Source organism: Genypterus blacodes, unplaced genomic scaffold (assembly GCF_046128005.1).
Source record: "Genypterus blacodes isolate CSIRO-AG114 ecotype Tasmania unplaced genomic scaffold, CSIRO-AGI_Gbla_v1 ptg000111l_1, whole genome shotgun sequence".
Lineage (NCBI taxonomy): Eukaryota > Metazoa > Chordata > Actinopteri > Ophidiiformes > Ophidiidae > Genypterus > Genypterus blacodes.
Genome location: NW_027466915.1, coordinates 3,991,025 through 4,008,414, shown reverse-complemented (window position 1 = coordinate 4,008,414; position 17,390 = coordinate 3,991,025). Strand labels below are relative to the sequence as shown.

At 43.9% G+C, this 17,390-nt stretch overlaps 1 protein-coding gene across 1 annotated transcript; it reads right to left on the bottom strand.

Moving 5' to 3' along the window:
• Positions 1 to 5,847: 5,847 nt before the first annotated feature.
• On the bottom strand, positions 5,848 to 17,283 carry exoc3l2a (exocyst complex component 3-like 2a). Its single transcript, XM_076161163.1, has 13 exons — positions 17,081 to 17,283; positions 14,161 to 14,726; positions 13,147 to 13,364; positions 11,931 to 12,681; positions 11,708 to 11,822; positions 11,506 to 11,616; positions 11,289 to 11,389; positions 11,100 to 11,210; positions 10,722 to 10,857; positions 10,294 to 10,416; positions 10,044 to 10,199; positions 8,108 to 8,229; positions 5,848 to 6,824 (listed from the first exon to the last, which is right to left on the bottom strand). The coding sequence occupies exons 2-13, from the start codon at positions 14,700 to 14,702 to the stop codon at positions 6,503 to 6,505; spliced, it is 2,808 nt and encodes a 935-aa protein (XP_076017278.1). The 5' UTR covers positions 14,703 to 14,726; positions 17,081 to 17,283; the 3' UTR covers positions 5,848 to 6,502.
• Positions 17,284 to 17,390: the final 107 nt, after the last annotated feature.

Sequence of the window (17,390 nt, the reverse complement as noted above, 5' to 3'; positions counted from 1 at the left end):
TTTCCGTTGTTGCAACTGGCCTGCGCCGATAAATTTGTTGTCAACAGAAGGAGCCGACAACTTTCTGGCGGCTAGGTGAGGCGGCTGGAGCGGGGGAGGCTTCTTCACAAACACACGTGCTGTTTGTGCTGTTTTTCGGTGGGACAAATAGTGAATCACCTTTGTTCACTGGCAGACAACCAGCAGGCACAAACAAGTTGTCATTAGAAAATATCACAGGATATTGTCAAGTGTAAGAAAGGTTGATGAAATCATTTGTCCCATGTGAACATTAGCACACACACACACATGCACGCACACACACATACACACTCAGAGGGGGCCAAGCATATCAGCTAAAGCAGCACTGGAGGTTTGTGTTTGGGGTTAGAACAACAAAATTCCTTCCCAGAGAGTGGAGGTGAGGTTAGGAGCCTGCAGGACAGGCCTTGGACTTCCCTCGCAGCCTTCAAGGATGTCCGCCTGTCCACCCTGTGTACCACCAAACATCTGACAGCGCCGTTGCTCACTGTCAGTCCCACTCTCTCCTCTTTCTCTTCAGGCTTTTCCCCCTATTTTTAGCCCCGACTTGTTTTTCCTGGAGTTATTGTCGTCACTCCAGAGAACATGCCACTAACATGAATAACAGGCGAGGACATTCCCATCCTACTGGAAATTTCCATGAAGCAAAGTCTTTCGTTTTCTTTTTACACAACTGGAAATCAGATTCTGTTTTCATTCTCTTCATATGAAAAACAACCACATGTAATTGACAAACGGGTCAAACGGTGATGAGCAGGTAACACAGTTGGGACAACGTGTGCGTCCCAGGCTGATGGATACAAAGGTCGATTTCATCTGCCAATGTTGCTGTGGTAACAGAGGTCTTTTTCTTAGGGGTCCAAAAAATTAAAATTAAAATTAAAATTAAAATTAAAATTAAAATTAAAATTAAAATTAAAATTAAAATTAAAATTAAAAAATGCATTCATAATAATAATGATAAAAATACTAAAATCAGACCAAATAGATTCTGGTTAATGCCTATTGAATGTTTAAATAATGTGTGCAGCGCGAGAGACATTTATTCATGCAGATACGTTAATCTGGCAAAAATATTGAGAGAAAAGGAGGCGATGAGGAGAACACAGACAATAAGTGCTGTGAAGCCTGAAGTCATGTTAGGTTCACTGATCATGACGTCGCAACTGACCTGCACAGACGAACCACAACCAATGGAAGAAACAAACTGATGCCAGATTAAACAAGACCAACATGAAGGATGGAACAGGCTGCTGACGGAGGCTATGAGCTACTCCCAGGAAATGATCTCAATCAATGGACTGATTCAGACCTGTGACCTTCTCTTACATTCCCACATATTTTTACATAGCCTGCATGTGAAACTTCTCCCTTTATTTGATGCATTTCCTAAACAGAAGCCTGATGATGAAACATCTTCGCCTATGCTTGTGTTCTGATGGTCAACTACCTGCGTTATCATTTGCTCATCTTTACTTTTGCACCATATCATTGGCGGTTGGGCATAAACAGTGTGTCTGCTGTAATGGGGCCAGGGGATGTGTTTGCATAAATACAGTTGAGTTTTTGCATGCAGGACTGAAAAACGTGACCCCCTGTTTTTTCTCACTATTATATAAATGTCAAAATAGTTTAAACAAAGGAAAACAAATAACCCCACAGGTTGGGATGTTTACAGTGTCTGTGGCATCAGGCCAGCACAGACCTGAGCAAATATTTATATCGATGCATCCACTCGGCGTAAGTCAGCAACGTTATGACGTAAACGTGGCTCAACTTACAAAACAAAAACGGATCTGAGGTGAGATAAAGTTGTGAGGAGTTAAGTAAATGCAGAAATAAATGCCTTGATTTAAGATATTATCAAAGGTTATTTTCGATCACAGTCCCTGGCTTGAACAAAGGTCAACTTCCTCTGCCCCCCCCCCCTGTGTCTGAGGGCCTGAGAGTGGTGATTTAAAGTGGGTGTTGACACCGACACAAACAGGGTGGTGCCGTGTCTGCGATGTCCGACTTCCAGTTTTGAGGCTGGCACGGGCGAGCAGGGCCACGCACCCCCTCATCTCTAAATAAAGATCCTACTTGATGGATACACTGGCGTAACATAAATCAGGATATCCCATCAGGAATGACGAGGTGGACCATTGTTTCGGTTCAAGTGGGCAGTCATCCTGACAGACGGTAGCAGGCAGCACATGGAGAGAGGACAGGAGGTCTCTGAGCTGAATCCTGTCCTGATGGGTCATGTCAATACGGCAACGGGGATCATTTATATAGCACCGAGTTATGTAATGTGAGGGCTGAGAGGGACACGCCTCGACCCACATCACACACACACACACTTCAAGACAGCTTGATAAACGTCTGCCGGTCATTTAGGCAGATTTACTCATTTAATTAGGAAACGCGACTCAAGTTTTTGTCATTTTTGTTGTTGAATTGTTACTCAACAACAAAAAGGTGCTAAAATGCTGCAAAATGCTGCAAATCATCGAAATTGCACATTTTAGATCAGTGTTTCTCAAACATTTTTCTCATAAAATGCAACATAACTGCAAATTGAGTGAAAAATGTAAATGTGACCTGCATCAAGTTATCAAGTTTGATTGTACAGAGGAGAGGCGACATAATGCTCAGCCACACGTCAGCAGTGGTGGCAGAGTGATGCGATGGCGTCTGCCACAGTGTGGAAAAAGGAAGCTGCTGGCTAAGCATCTGAAAACCTGCACCAGGCTCAGGCTCAGGTTCTGGTTCTTCATTGGCTACAACTTGCTAATGGTAAGGAATTGATTATCTTGTCACCATGAGATTAGTCATAGTTGTAACGTATTTATCCTGAATGATTTACCGCAGGGACGTGACTGATGATGTCGCATCTCGTATTCCACATGAATCCATTGCATTCATGACAAAGAACAGACAAACCCAGCAGTACAGCTGATCTAAAATATCAGAATTAAATATATACAAGATGTTAAAGCAATAATGTTGATGAAATGATGAGTACCTGCAATTGTTCTGCAACAACAATCTTAGGAGTGCACATCAAATATGAGGCCAATTCAAAGGACAATATCAATCAACTGAATGAGGAAATGTGTATTCTGGGCTGAAGTGAGTTCTGAGCACAGATTTATAGATTATGTCAAGGAAAAAAACACTCGAGGAGCTTCGTCCAGACTAAACATGCCCTAACGGTTCAAACCTGACATGGAAACAAGTGCCCCTCCACCCCAATACTCACTCCTTTAATTTAGTATGCTCAGATACATAGGCCACTCTATAACAGCAAACACACAGAGGATAGAGGAACTGTGAAAAGTGCACGGACAGTATGAACAAAGACAGGGGACGCAAATGTCTCTCTTTCAAAAACAAACAGTGATTGCAGATGGATTTTCCATTGCAGAGCTGTTTTAATGAGAGGAAGCAGGGGAGTGCTTCCAAGGGATTTCATTGTGATACGGAGGAGCGTTCCACCATCAAGGGCCTGATGGAGGGAAACCTCCGAGAGCTTGGCCCCCGCTCCTACCTGCAGCCCCTCGGCCGGGGGATTACCATCTTCGTCTTACCTGGAAATCAGCAACTTTCAGCATCATCCTGCACTCGGGCCACACAAGCGGATGTCTGATCACTCTGGGAGATACACACATGAGTCAGAGGCAATGCTGCCAAACTTAACATTCATACATTGCCAACTTTACTTAATGTTCTTCCTGTACTGAACTAGGGATTCGTGGAACTTATTAAAATAAAAACAAGTGCCCTGTGCAACCCAAGGTCAAAGATATAGAAAGTCTATTGTTGGTAACAGGTAAACATGTTGAAGGAATGCTCTCTGGTCATATTCACCCACAAAGGAAATGCAGGATGGTGGCAACTCACTTTTACTGTTAACGACCTCTGATAACACACGTATCATTGGAGAGGCTTGAGATTGTTGTTCATAGTAACTAAAGGAATTGATTTGTGCAGTAGAATTACAAGTCCTTTGAGTAGGAAGAAGCCAAGGAGGAAGTACGAGCATCTAATCAGGACGCCTCCTAGCCACCTCCCTGGGGAGGTATAGTGGGCGTGTCCAACTGGGAAGAGAGGACAGGGTAGGCAAAGATTATGTGTACCTGTATCTGGGATCCTGCCTTGGGATCAGCCAGGAAGATCAGCACAACACATCCTCAGAAAAAGAAGTTTGATTCTATGACTTAAGGCCAAAGTGGTATCTAGAAACATTGACAGTAGTTACTATTGGGTGACATTGTGAACCTACATGGTACGTTTGGTTTGGTTTGGTTTGGTTGCTGTAGCTTTTTTCTGAGTTAGAGATACTATTTAGGCCCCAAATCTATTGTTTTGTGGGGGTTGTGCAAAGACTGTATGACAGTTTGGTTCAGGGTGTTTTTAGTAACCCCACTCACAAACAGAGAGACAAACCGACTAACACCAGCAAAAACATGACCTCCTTGGTGCAGCCAAGCTCACTTATTAAGATGCAGCCTAACATAGAAATAGAAATATTACTGTAAAAACCCATTAAAATCAGAAATGAACTTCCCAGTATAGTACAGTCAGAGAGTCACTCACCCAATATATCTGTACTCACTTAAGTGTAAAATAAGACCTTGAGTTAGATCAGGCCCACTTTACGGAGAGAGAGAGAGAGAGAGAGAGAGAGAGAGAGAGAGAGAGAGAGAGAGAGAGAGAGAGAGAGAGAGAGAGAGAGAGAGAGAGAGACATGAATGGCCCCTCCCAGAAAGAAGGCCCCAATTTTATATAATACAAATATTTGTCATAAATAATCATCTGAGAAAATTCACAAATTTAGAAGGTGGAACTCTTTCCTTGATACATCCGTTGTGTTTTAATGCTGTGATAATGACTGGATAGAAATGTCTTGAAGAAAAATGAAACCATTAAATACCAGTAAAGGGTTTTTTTTCTCTTATCTCTTATTCAAGTTTACCAGCTGTATTAAATGTATTACTCATATGTTTGTGTTTTTGCTGGTTCTGTGAGATCAGCTGATGCTCGACACGTCCACTGTGACCTGTGACCATCCGGGTCAAATTGTGCGGTTCCTGCTTTCATGCACAAAAACATGCGTGAGTGTTCCAACCACCATTTATAAACTCAAAACGTTGCCAAGAGGCTCTGGTGAATGATTTCTACATTCCAGTTCAGATATACAGCGAGTGACTCGTAGAGGTCAGCCTGCAGTGCGACTGCATACAGCCCCCCCTGCTGAGGCCGGCTGACTGTGTTTTCAGAAGCTCCACGAGCAGGTCAGACATGAAAAAGATCAGCCGTTGCTGCACTTAAACTCTGAGCAGCCAAGGGGAAGTTCCCTCCTAGTGCATATTGTAAACTTGGCTCCAATAAAAGCATCCGTTTGCACCTCACTGGACAACAGGAAATCTTTGTTTATCGAAAAACATCCCGTTGTTGGGCCCCGGGAGTATGACCCCTCTGGCTGCACAAAGCAAAGCGTCATATAGTAGCCGTGGTGGAGCCCGATATTTCAAGATCTCTCTTTACTGAACAAAGCTGCCGTATCCCAAAGATAAACAACAGAGACATAATGTATGTGTGTGTTTGACATCGTTTCTGCGTCAGATCCTCACAACCTGCGTCTGTTTGTCAAAGTATGTATTGTTTAACGTATACAGACATTCCAACGGGCAGGGCGCCACACACACCTTGGCTCAGACGTAGGCACTGCAGTACTGACTGTCACAACATGTTCGGTGGGATATCCAGTCCAAATCCTACTCCAAATAACTGCGTCAACATGCTGCCAAATACGATTATTTTAGTGTTTCGCATAAAATACAGAACACGGAGATGCTGACGTTCCTTTGTCGACCCAATCAATGGGTTTTATTACTTTCCAGCAACAGATCCATTTCTTTCACAGTGAGAGTTCAAATCATTTACAAGTTTCATATACTATATCCCAACATACATATCCACTATATCATATACCAGAGAGCAATATAGTTGCCAAAGAGTGACTGGTCGAGTAAATACATGATAAACAGCAAACTTTGTTATTGCCCTCTAGATCATATTGCATTGCATCTGCTAGTAGTAGTTTGTGCAGTGATTTAGAGGCATAAAATACGAAAAAAGACTGAAGAAATTACTTTTGGAGGACATTTATATGGCTGGTTTACTTTTCTAGCACTACACATCAACGGAAAACTACCACAATACACAGTCTGCTTCACATTTCCAACACAAAAGCATATCTGGAGATGGAACAATGTCAGTGAGCATGTACAGTACGAGCAGTACCTAAGGTCAAGTTTCTCTTATCTGGCTTTGATATCGCTGGTAACAATATTTGGTACAATCAGTTTTTTTGTCAAAGGTGCATGTACATCTCATCGGCTTCTTCACAGCATATCTGTGACTGCACGCGTTAACATTTCTCCTGTTCATCCTGCAAAACTCAAACATCCGCGTCACTTTCAAACACCATCACTTAGTCCTCTCTGTGAACTTTATTAGTTTCCTCTGCGTTTTGGGATTCGGCCGGTTGAGGTGTGGCGTTCCTGACGTTCGCTCCGGGTCTTCGCCTCGGCCGGTGCTCAGCGAACCAGTTGCTGACAGTCATGGCAAGGCGGAGGAGACCCAGGCTGATGCAGTGCACCTCCGAGGTGATGGGGATGTCGGAAAAGAGGGCGTGGTCCCGGCACATGAGCGCAGTGCTGCATTCAAAGTCTTTGACCACATTCAGGATCTCCTGACGCTCCGCCTGCCGCATCATCCCGCGTATGTTCAGCAGGGTGGAGACGTGCTTCTTCCTGTGGAAAGGAAGGATATGGGGAGGACAGGAGGGGAAGAGAGGCAGACGGGTGTTGAAATTGGGTCTGTTTGGTGCTGCCAACACTAACTGTCACACTGAGTCACACTCAAGATTGTCTGAGTCACACCACAAATATCCAACCTGGGAAATTTTATAATGCTATTTACTGAAATGAATTGTATGTATTTCCAGGAACCATGGAAACTCTAGAACGACACAGAAATTAAGATAAGACAAAAAGTGGAGCATTTCCACATTCATGGGTATTAAGATGTCAACACAATTCTCTGTCTATAAATGTTGAGATTATGTTAAAAAATAGGATTTTTTTTTTACTTCATGTTGAGTTTTAATCTGCAGGGTAACAATTTTATTGCAGTCATCAGATACATGTAGTGAAAGTTGTAAAATTGGAAACATTGGAATGAAGGACAAATACCTCAAATGTACTTCAGAGCTTAACTAAATGTAAAAATCAGCTGCTAAATGTTCTGGGAAATGTGGTAGGAAAGTGTGACATGTGTGTATGTCATTATGTGCATGCACGGGGGTCACGTGTGTGTGCATGAACGGAATGAAACACCAAGAACACACAGCGAAGGCCGGCAGCCTTTCATCTCTCAAAATACCAGCAGGGGGATGCCACAGGGTAAACAAAGGGGGTGAGTCCAGCGGTGAGTTAGCATGTCTCCAGGCCTGAACTACCATGTTTTGCTCTCTTCTTCCAGCCCCCCTCCTCCCCAGACCCCCACGCCCCCGCACACACACACATCCCTCACCCCCCCAACCCCCCTTTGATTCCAAGTGTGGCACCAGTCTGTCTCCTGCAGGGTGGCAGGAATAGGAAGTATTCGGCAGCAGCTTCCTGTCTGCTCCGCAGAGGCTTATGCGTCACACGCAGCCCATAGGTTGCCGGCCGTCACCTGAGTGTTAAGCTGAGTACAAAACAGCCGGAGGGGGCCGAGACCCCCCTCATCCCATGCCTCATCCATTCTCAAAACAGGCTCTTGCCTCTCTCCAAAAATAGCAAAGTTAATGTAGATATGTTTCCTTGCTCCTTTTCCTTGTTTTGATCTATTGTATCAACAAAAAAAACCATACACTCTCACATTTTCTCCTCTGGCCGATTGCCAAAGAAAGCAGTGTGAATGTGTAGCGGTAAGCATAAAAGAATATAGGACCTTCGGGGATGCGGCACAGACAAATCATGTTTTTATGAGAGATGCTTCCTGATTGCGACAGAAACGTTCCAGCCATTTTCATATCTGTAACATCTCTCACCGTATATCTGGGAACTCTTTGACCAAGACGGCCACCTCCATCTGGATGGAGGGGGTGTCCTCCAGGAGTATGATGTCAGCAAGGTGGGCGATGGCGCTGTCCAACCAGGAGGAGCCCGATTCCTGATGCACAGAAAAGAAGAGAGGAGAAACAGATTATTTATCATGATGACAAAAAAATGCATACCACCACCATGACAAACTCATCAGTGATCGTTACGCTGGACGCTTTTTGTAAGTTGTAGAATTCCGGAGATACTTCTAATTAGTCGGGCTGCTATGGATACATGTTGCCCTGCTGTTATGTACCAGAATAAAAGCTAAATGTATAGTCTGGATTCACTAATAAAACTGCTATGCTGTAATGAGAGAAACGGCAAAAATCTCTGTTCTTTGGGAACTAATTTTGTCTCATAATGTAACTATATTGATCTACAGAGCCTTAGCTGCTTCATGTTACAAATATATACGTTTCAGGGTCCAATGTCATTGGAAAAGACAGTGGTGAAGATATTCGTGTCAACATCTAACTTGTAATTTCAAGTCGAGGCTTTCCAAGTGTGTTAAGCACAGAGAGTCATAAGGGTCCAGCTCCAGCGTGCAACTTACAAAATATAACACCAGTGACCTTGTTGGGACGTAAATGACCTGAAAATCATCACATTTTATTCAATTTTGAGTGTAAAAATCTGAAGTAAGGCAGATTTATTTTACTGTTACTGTTATTAATGGTGTCACAAAGGGTTTCTATGATCATACTACAAAAACACCATTCATTTCACCTTCAGAGTGGCCCGAGTCTGCAACTATATATGTTAATAAAAAGTGTGTTAATTGATTTCACTATTGCTAATCTGCAGCCTTTCTAACAGGAGGTAAGTTGGCAAAGCGTCGACCTGTTGATGAATTTAAGATGTAAAAAGACAAAGGAAATCATGCAGGAGGAAAATGTGGTCCAGCCTGATGAGTTTTTCACAACCTGGCAACCCAAAGCTTGTCTCCTAACTGACCTGTTAGGCAAAAAGTCATTTAACTTTTACTTTGTTTGGATCCAGATGACAGATTGACTGTTTTTAAGCTGCAGCCTGATTAGTCGCCTTCATAGGAAACACAGATTAACACACTAAAGGCTATAGGCCAATAAATTAGGTCATTTGGTGAAAAACAAAGCTCCACCTTTGTTTTTCCAAGTTATGTTTTTCCCTCAAACACTCAGGAAAAGAAAGCCGAAATCTTTGGCTTGGCATTCACTAAAAATAACGGCGTCTCTTTTAGACGGCCATTAAAAACTCATCCTCCCCCTGTTCCCAGTTTCCACAGGCACTTCGTCCGGCTCCTCAGCGAAAAAAGGCCATCAAGGCCATCCTAGAGCCACATCAAAGCCAGCCAGCTGACAGGAACAGGAAGTTCCCTCTGAACACAGCAGCTTCCTGTTGTCAGCAGAGGTGACGGACACTTGTTTGAACACGCACACACACAGAGGGCAAATGCCACAGCGTCAGCCCGAGTTGTTTTAAACCCTCTTCCCCTCTCTAGCAAGTGCTAACGTAAGCGCGACTCATCCATCTCCATCTCACTGACGGCAGCCATTTTTCAGAGCTGGTTCCTGTATCAACACCCACTGATTTATTCCCGACCTGGGAAGTTCAGGGTCAGGCTCCATTCAGCTCCGCTGCACTCCGGTATTCCCTGTGCCAGTTTTGCTTGGTATTTTTAAGAATCAGCATTTTGGAATATTTTCAGTACTGAGGTCTCAGGTCTAAGGTGATTATTACTTCTGTTTTGGATTCTCAGTCTGCGTAATAAAAGGAGGCCTTCGTCAAAACACCTTCCTCTGGTCAGTTACTCTGCCCCTCCTGAGGGGATATGAATGATGGTGGTGTGATATTAAAGGCTCATAATAAAGTTGAATGTTTTTGATTGGCCGGCAGACTCACCAGATCCCTAAACAGCCCCTTCAGCCGCTTGGCCTCGTCTTGCAGGCGGAAAGCCATCCTCTTCCTCATCTTGGAGGACGTGCAGATGACGCGCCCTCGCATGATGGCCCGGACGTACTCCACCAGGACCCGTCGGTGCACCTCGCCCACCAGCGTCTATCATTCAGTTCAATACACTCATCAGTGAATGGCCCAAATACACTCTAGTTAAAGCTGTAAAACACTCCACGTTTGATCAAAGAGGTGTTACCTGATATGGAGGAGCGTCCATCCTTCGGAACTTTTTGAAATGTTGTTTAATGCTGTTTTCAATGGCCTCAAAGGCATCGGTGTTGTTTAGCCATTTTCTCTTTATCAGCTTATCAAAGAAAGGCTGGAACAATAGGTCACGTGTGAGTCACGATCATATCCAACTTAACAAGCTTAGGGGCTCACTGCAGAGTCTAGTTGAACAATATCACCTTACATATAAGTCATTGAATTTCTGGATTATGAATGTTGAAAGGACAGTTATTTTCCTAATTGTTCAATTCATCGCATTCCTAATTTTTGCCAAGAAAAACCGGAAGAGGCCTGGAAACTATCCAACATGGTCACATAAAGCCATCATTTTCATCAGGGCTACAGTGGAAGTGCCTTGCTTAAAAGCTCAGCATGAGGGCAGTGCAGTGTCCTCACCCTGATGTGCTCAAACAGCCGGTCAGTCAGCACCCTCACTGACTGGTTGATGATCCTGTCCAGAGAGGAGTCGGCCCTCTGTGCAGGCTCCTCGCTGCCCTGTGGGTCACACTGCCTGCAGCGATCCACAAAAGATCTGGACACGACACACAGATATTAAGGGCTTAGTTATACAGAATAAATGAATGTTTGTAGATGAAAATGTGGAATGGAATGATATGTGTGTGTGTGTGTGTGTGTGTGTGTGTGTGTGTGTGTGTGTGTGTGTGTGTGTGTGTGTGTGTGTGAGTGTGTGTGTGTGTGTGTGTGTGTGTGTGTGTGTGTGTGTGAGTGTGTGTGTGTGTGTGTGTGTGTGTGTGTGTGTGTGTGTGTGTGTACCTGAGAGGAGGGCAACAGTTGACCAGAGCTATTGTTCTAGAAACGTATCCGTCCCCTCGATCTCCGAACTCTGCCTGAGTCTCATGGAACATCTCCACCTTCCTCTGGAAACTGGACATATATGTGCTTAATGAGTCTTAATGAGACTTTAAGTAGTTATGTTATTTTTCGCTGATAGTATGAACTCACCTGTATAGAAAGTTAGCGAGTCCAATCAGACTGCAGCGAGCCACTCGTGCCCCCAGAAACTGGTTTACCGATGTGGATCTATCCAGGTCCACCTTCAGCCTCTGGAATGGTTGAAAATGTGAGCAATTAAGTAAAAAAAAAGTCATATTTGTATCTCTGACTAAAAAGAGTGACAGATCCCCTTTGAAAATACTTTTAAAACTGTGTGCTTGTGTACCTGGATGACCGAGCGTGCCAGGTGGGACTGGTACTCCTCTATGTGCAGAGTCTGGGCCCACCGTCTCTCCTCGTCATCCAGAACATAAATCAGCTCTGTCGTCACCTTTTCCTGAAAATCACAGCGTAACATATCGTCACATCCAACGTGTCTGCTAACAACACTGCAAAGAAACGAATATAAAAGTGGTTGTCTTGGTTACCATGACGATACTGAGGCAGTCTTCTTCCAGCCTGTCCACTGTGTCTTGGGGCAGGATGGGATCCAGTGTGTTGTAGTTGATGGATGTGGCTGTGCCGATTGTTCCCAGGACGTCCCTGATGTCAAATGATGAATCATTCAGGGTTAAGGTATTGGTAGTATTGATAGAAATAAGGTATATGTCATAGTTTCATCAAGGTTCAGTGTCTGATCTGGTGCAGCACCTGTTGTAGATGTTGTAGAACCAATCCAGCAGTGAGTAGACATCTGTGATCTGCAGGGGGCCGTTGGTGATGGTCTTCAGGCGTGTGCCTACAGCCCTGTGGTAACTCTCCACATACACCTGGAAAACACTAAACTCCTCAGGGTAGATGGACACAACATTCCTCCTGGCCGAGTCCAGATCATCTACCATCCGACCCCTCAGGCGCTCCAGGTACGTGGCCAGCTGACCCGCCTGGGTGTCCAGCTGGTGCGGGAGGCTCCAGTCGGCGGCTTCGGCCATGGCTAGCCTCCATTTTTGTTTCAATCTCCTGGGACGATGGCTTTGGTGGATCTGGGGCTCGTCTCTCTCAGGTTTGGTCACTTCCCTCAGGGCCCAGGCGGCGTCAGCGTGCTCCTCCTGCTGGATCACCAGGACCACCAGCCCCAGGTTGGGGCCGGCGCTGGGCTGGCGCAGGGACTCCCGCACTACATCCCACATTTCTCTCTGCAGGGCCTCATACAGGAGCTCCACATCTTTTGCCTTCCGCCGGCTTGAATCCAGCGTGGCGTTGGAGCTGAGGGCTTCTTCTAAAGCTGCGGCGGTAAGGGAGCTCATGCTGGGGGGGCCGCTCTGGCAAATGGTAGGCGTGAGGGTGGGACTGGTCGGGGCCGGCAGGAGGGAGAGGAGCTCACACTCTCGTTCCAGCTCCTGAATGTGTGTGTCGGCCAACAGAAGGTCCCTGTGGTTGACCAACTGTAGTATCTCCAGAACTGAGGGGAGCAATAGGAAGAAATGAAAATGTGAAATCTGAGGAGGAAAATGGACTGAACCAAACAGGGGAGAGGTTGTCTGTTGTTATGGTAACTGAATACTTGTGTATGTGTGTGTGATATTTATTTCTTATTCTGCACACTTTTCTATTCCTAGCCATCTCCTGTGGAGCTCTACGAACAGTAGCTTGGTTGAACTTCTATCTGCAGATGCCTGCTGTGAGGGGGAAGTGTGGTCATTTCCTGGTTCACAGTCTGGTGGTGACTGAACCCAGTGACTCAGGGGGTCTGGAGACCTCAGTCTCGTCAGAGAGCCATCTAGGATTGGGAGGAAATCGTTCTGAAGCTGACCAGGAAGATCAAACCTCTAAAGTGAAGCTTCTCCAAATTCCTCCAAGTCTTTCATCACATTTCATCGTCTTTATTTCTGTATTAGGATTTGTCACTTGCTGTTTCTGGTGTTACCTGAGAGCGGCTCTCTGGTTTTGACTTCCGGCTCTTCCTCCAGTGATTCCTCGTCGGCTTCTTGGGAAGCCTTGTCAGACATGGATTCCCTCTTCAGCTTGCCCAGACTGACAATCCTGAGAAAGGAGGGCCGCCTGCGATCCTCCGCCTCTCTCTCCGCGCACAGGTCACCAGTGGGCAGACTCTCTCTGCGCTCCTCCTTACGTCGCCCTGTGAACCTGAACAATGTTGACAGAAGCACAAAACGTTGTAACTCTGAACCAAACGTCTCTACCACCAATCTAGATCGCCACGGAATTGCATAGGAATGTATGAATCGACTATGAGAAGCGATGGATGCATAGCATGACCTAATCGCAGCTATGATCGGAATGTTACACATTCACACATCTGTTAAACTGTGCTGCCAATAAGCGTGACGTCTGTCTCGGTTATAAATAGTCCAATTCAATGGGCACGGTGAGTACACAAGACAGCGCAGACAAACAAAAGGGGTTCCAAAGATCAACAGATTGTTATAGACCGTTGCATAACATAGGAAATAAGCACAGCATATGTCATGAGCCTGTTCTGTTATTGTGTCGCTGAGGTTACTTGGGTTTTTTCCATTTAAGACTTAAGACTTCTCTCTTTTCCTTTCGGATGTTACTTGACGTTTTTATTCCTGACTTTTTTTCACTAAACTGTATTAGTATTGTATTCAACAGATCATGTTAAATAAGATTATGTGGGTATAACATGGTTCTAATCTTTTTATCTCATTACATTTTGGCAACAATGTGCCGTCGCTAAAACGGTTCTAAACATCAGGAGTATGATCCAATAGAAATAATGTATAAACCGCAATGTAAATATAGTCAAGTCAAGATACACACATGTGTGTTCGTGTGGGCAACCACAACTGTTGAATCACTTTCCTTTTTTGTCAGTAATCCAAATTCTCCATGTTTTATCGACATTCAGCATTCAAACATATTCTTATATTCAGCTCTCCTGCCTGTCTGCCTTCCTCACCGGAGCAGGGTCATAATTCCTTCAGAGCCCCTGCGTATTCCTTTCTTTTTCCCCTTCTGTGATGGGAGTGTGTTGGAGTTCCCAGGGCTGTACTGGGGAGGGCTGCCCCCCCACACGTTGCGTCCTGATATGCGGAGCCCCTTCCCCAGTTTTCCCAGCGTCTTGAGGGGCGACACTCCACAGATCTTCTCCAGGGTTCCCTTTAGGGGCTTCCCTTTAGGGTTCCCTGCCCCGTGCCTCTCCGCGTTGACCTCGTTCTCCTCCTCCTCTCCATCCAGAGAGGTCCTGAGCTGGTAGTTACCTCTGACCTCGCCCATGATGAGACCCATGTCTCCCCCATTCCTATCATCCTCGTCCAGGTCCACGTCTTCAAAAGGGTTCAGGTTTTTGAGCCCCTTCAGGTCATTTAGTTCCTTCAGATTATTGAGGTCATTCAGGTCTCTGAGGTCCAAGTCCAGCCTGGGCAGGATCAGTTCACCATTCACTCTGGGGAACTCGTGGCAGCTCTTGGACCTTCCCGGGGGCTTCTTCAGAATGGGCATGGCTGTGTTTAAGAATTTAACAAACTGCAAAACAAGAACATTACATAAGATGAGACAATAGAGCCTCAAAATGTTCATCAGCTCTTTATGCAAGCATTAGTCAGGGTCACTGGCTTTCATAATATGTCATCACAGAGAGCCGCAAGTTTACAGTGGCAATGTATGAAGACAAACTGTAAATATGGAAAACTGTTTATATGTTGGTTCACCACACTGCAGCCAGTTTATCTGACTGGAAGCCAAAACATCCTTTCTTTCTCATGCAGGTTATATAATACACTTCAACAACCAAATAGGAAATTCATACTCAAAATATTGCTGAATTTACAGGATATCGCCCTGCTTTTCTCACAATACACACGTGCTGAGCTACAACCTTACATAAATATTACCATTCAGAAACAAATAAACGCAAATGCTCGACAAAGGTTGGACCTGAAACTAACACTTGAGTGGCAGGCGAGTCGATAAAAGTACAATTCTAAAATGAAGACAAGTTTCTGTTCTGTATGACAGAGACAAAGCTCCTGGAAAACAAGTTGTGAAGAGAGGAAAATCAAACTTGGCAAACAAGAACTGAGCAATTTCATCAATAAAACTATATTGTTTGGTCAAAAAAACAGTTTATACTTGCAGTCGCATGGGGATTTACTGTAGCAATTACTTTTTATTTATTTAATTTGAATCCCATTATATTCAATTATGATGATATTACAGAATGTTACCACCTATTACAAAGTTCCTGTATCGCCCATTGCTATTGTAACATTGAGTCATGTTAACTTATCTAAAGAATCAGACAGATGGCACTTAGATTAAACGATGCAATCAGATTTTTCTCCTACAGAAGTAGAAGTCCACTACATATTTGTCTTAAGATACATTGAAATAGTAATAAGTTCTTAGGAATTCAGCACTTCCTAATGTTTGTCATTTATTTTTCAGTTTTAAACACTTTTCTTCCTTTAAAACAATTTCCAGATGTCACACCAACATGAATAAATGCATTTTGAAATAATTTGTCACAAATTGTCAATTTTAAAAACAGTTTGGGAGTGCAAGAACTTTTTAGATGCAATGTAAAGTTGCTCCAAATGTACAAAGGAGCAGGATAAAGCACAGCTGGAGGTTATCTTGCTCCATAAACACAAATATATCAACTACATAATTGATGAAGTTACATACACTAAATCTAAATCAAATTCATGGACACCTTCCTGTTATTGAGATGTGGCTACTTTAGTACAACCTACACAATCTACTAATTACTTCCTTTTACATTCATACAGTTATATGTTTACGCCTGGAAGCTTCCCATTAGAAACACAGTCTCCTCCTGAGTGGCTCCAGTAAAGATAATGGAGGTTAACTGCCTTGTTCAAGGGCACATTTTTCAGGGAGCTGTGGGATTCAAAATAACGACCCTGTGGTCACAGCTTGGCTACTGTGCACAGCAGGCTGCCTATAAAGATACATATGTGAGATTATCAAGTCAAATTATTTCATTTGAGGAGTTGATCACTTAGACAAGAAACATAAAGACTGAAAGAACTGCACTTACTCTGTCACATGAACCTGAAGATGTGAGATTGAAAACGGTTGTAAAATTGTTGTGTGTGTGTGGCACTAAAAAACATTCATTCTATAATAATCTATTATTTTTACAAATATCTGTTTTGTTTGTAGCTGATACAAGTAAACTCTCCCAAAACGGTTTATTATCTCCAGGGATGCATCTAGTTTGTAAAGAAACCTTCATTTCCTTTTGTCCTTTCCAGGTTCTGTCGCAGTAACCATTGTTTTTGAGGCCTTTTCATAAAACTGATGATGTCTCTGTGTTATCACCTTTTCATTTTTTCTATACTTAGACCAGACACCATTAAACATTGTGTTTGTTGATTAAACTAATTGTTGATTCTTATTTGTAATCAGATTCCTCATGAGAGAGGAAGGCAGAAGGACACTGGCCAAAGGCTGTTCAGGAATTTCTGGCCTTTGTAATGTGAAACATTTCCTTGGTGGGATAAGAATCTGTTATATGACAAAAACAGACATCATTCCATTTCACACATAAGGCTGTTGTTCAGAGCACAATGCTTCAAAAAAACTCAGATCACATTAAGGTCAAATAACAGTATCAACTTATATTCAACACATATGAGCAAGAGGCCTAAAGTTTAAATGAATTGAATTTGCTAAGTGGGATGTGTTACAAAAAAGCGTGACATGTAATTAACTGTAAATCAATCACAGAAGTACACAATTCATTCAATTAAGTCATTTAAATTTTCTGAACCCGACCTGAACTAAAGAATCAAATTGAGTGTAAACAAGTACAGATGTGCAACAAGCATCATTATCTAAACTCAAACTCTTACCTGATTGGATTGGTGTGCAGTGTTTCAGAACACTCTCATCCTGGAGTGTGCTGGATGTACAGGCTGCCAGACTGCAGTGTGTGTGCATGCGTGTGTGTCGGAGTCAGAGACTGATGAGTGTGTGAGCGTGTCCGAAAGTACTCAGTGAACGGCTCAAGAGAGCAATGTGGTTGCCTGCGGTTTCCTGACGGCCTCTATTGTGGTGGAAGGTGATATGTTTTCCTGAGGAAAGGCCCGTCCTGTCCCGTCCTTTCACCCCTCCTATATCCCCCCCGCAAGCCCCCCCCTCCCCACCCAGCACCCTGGGGAC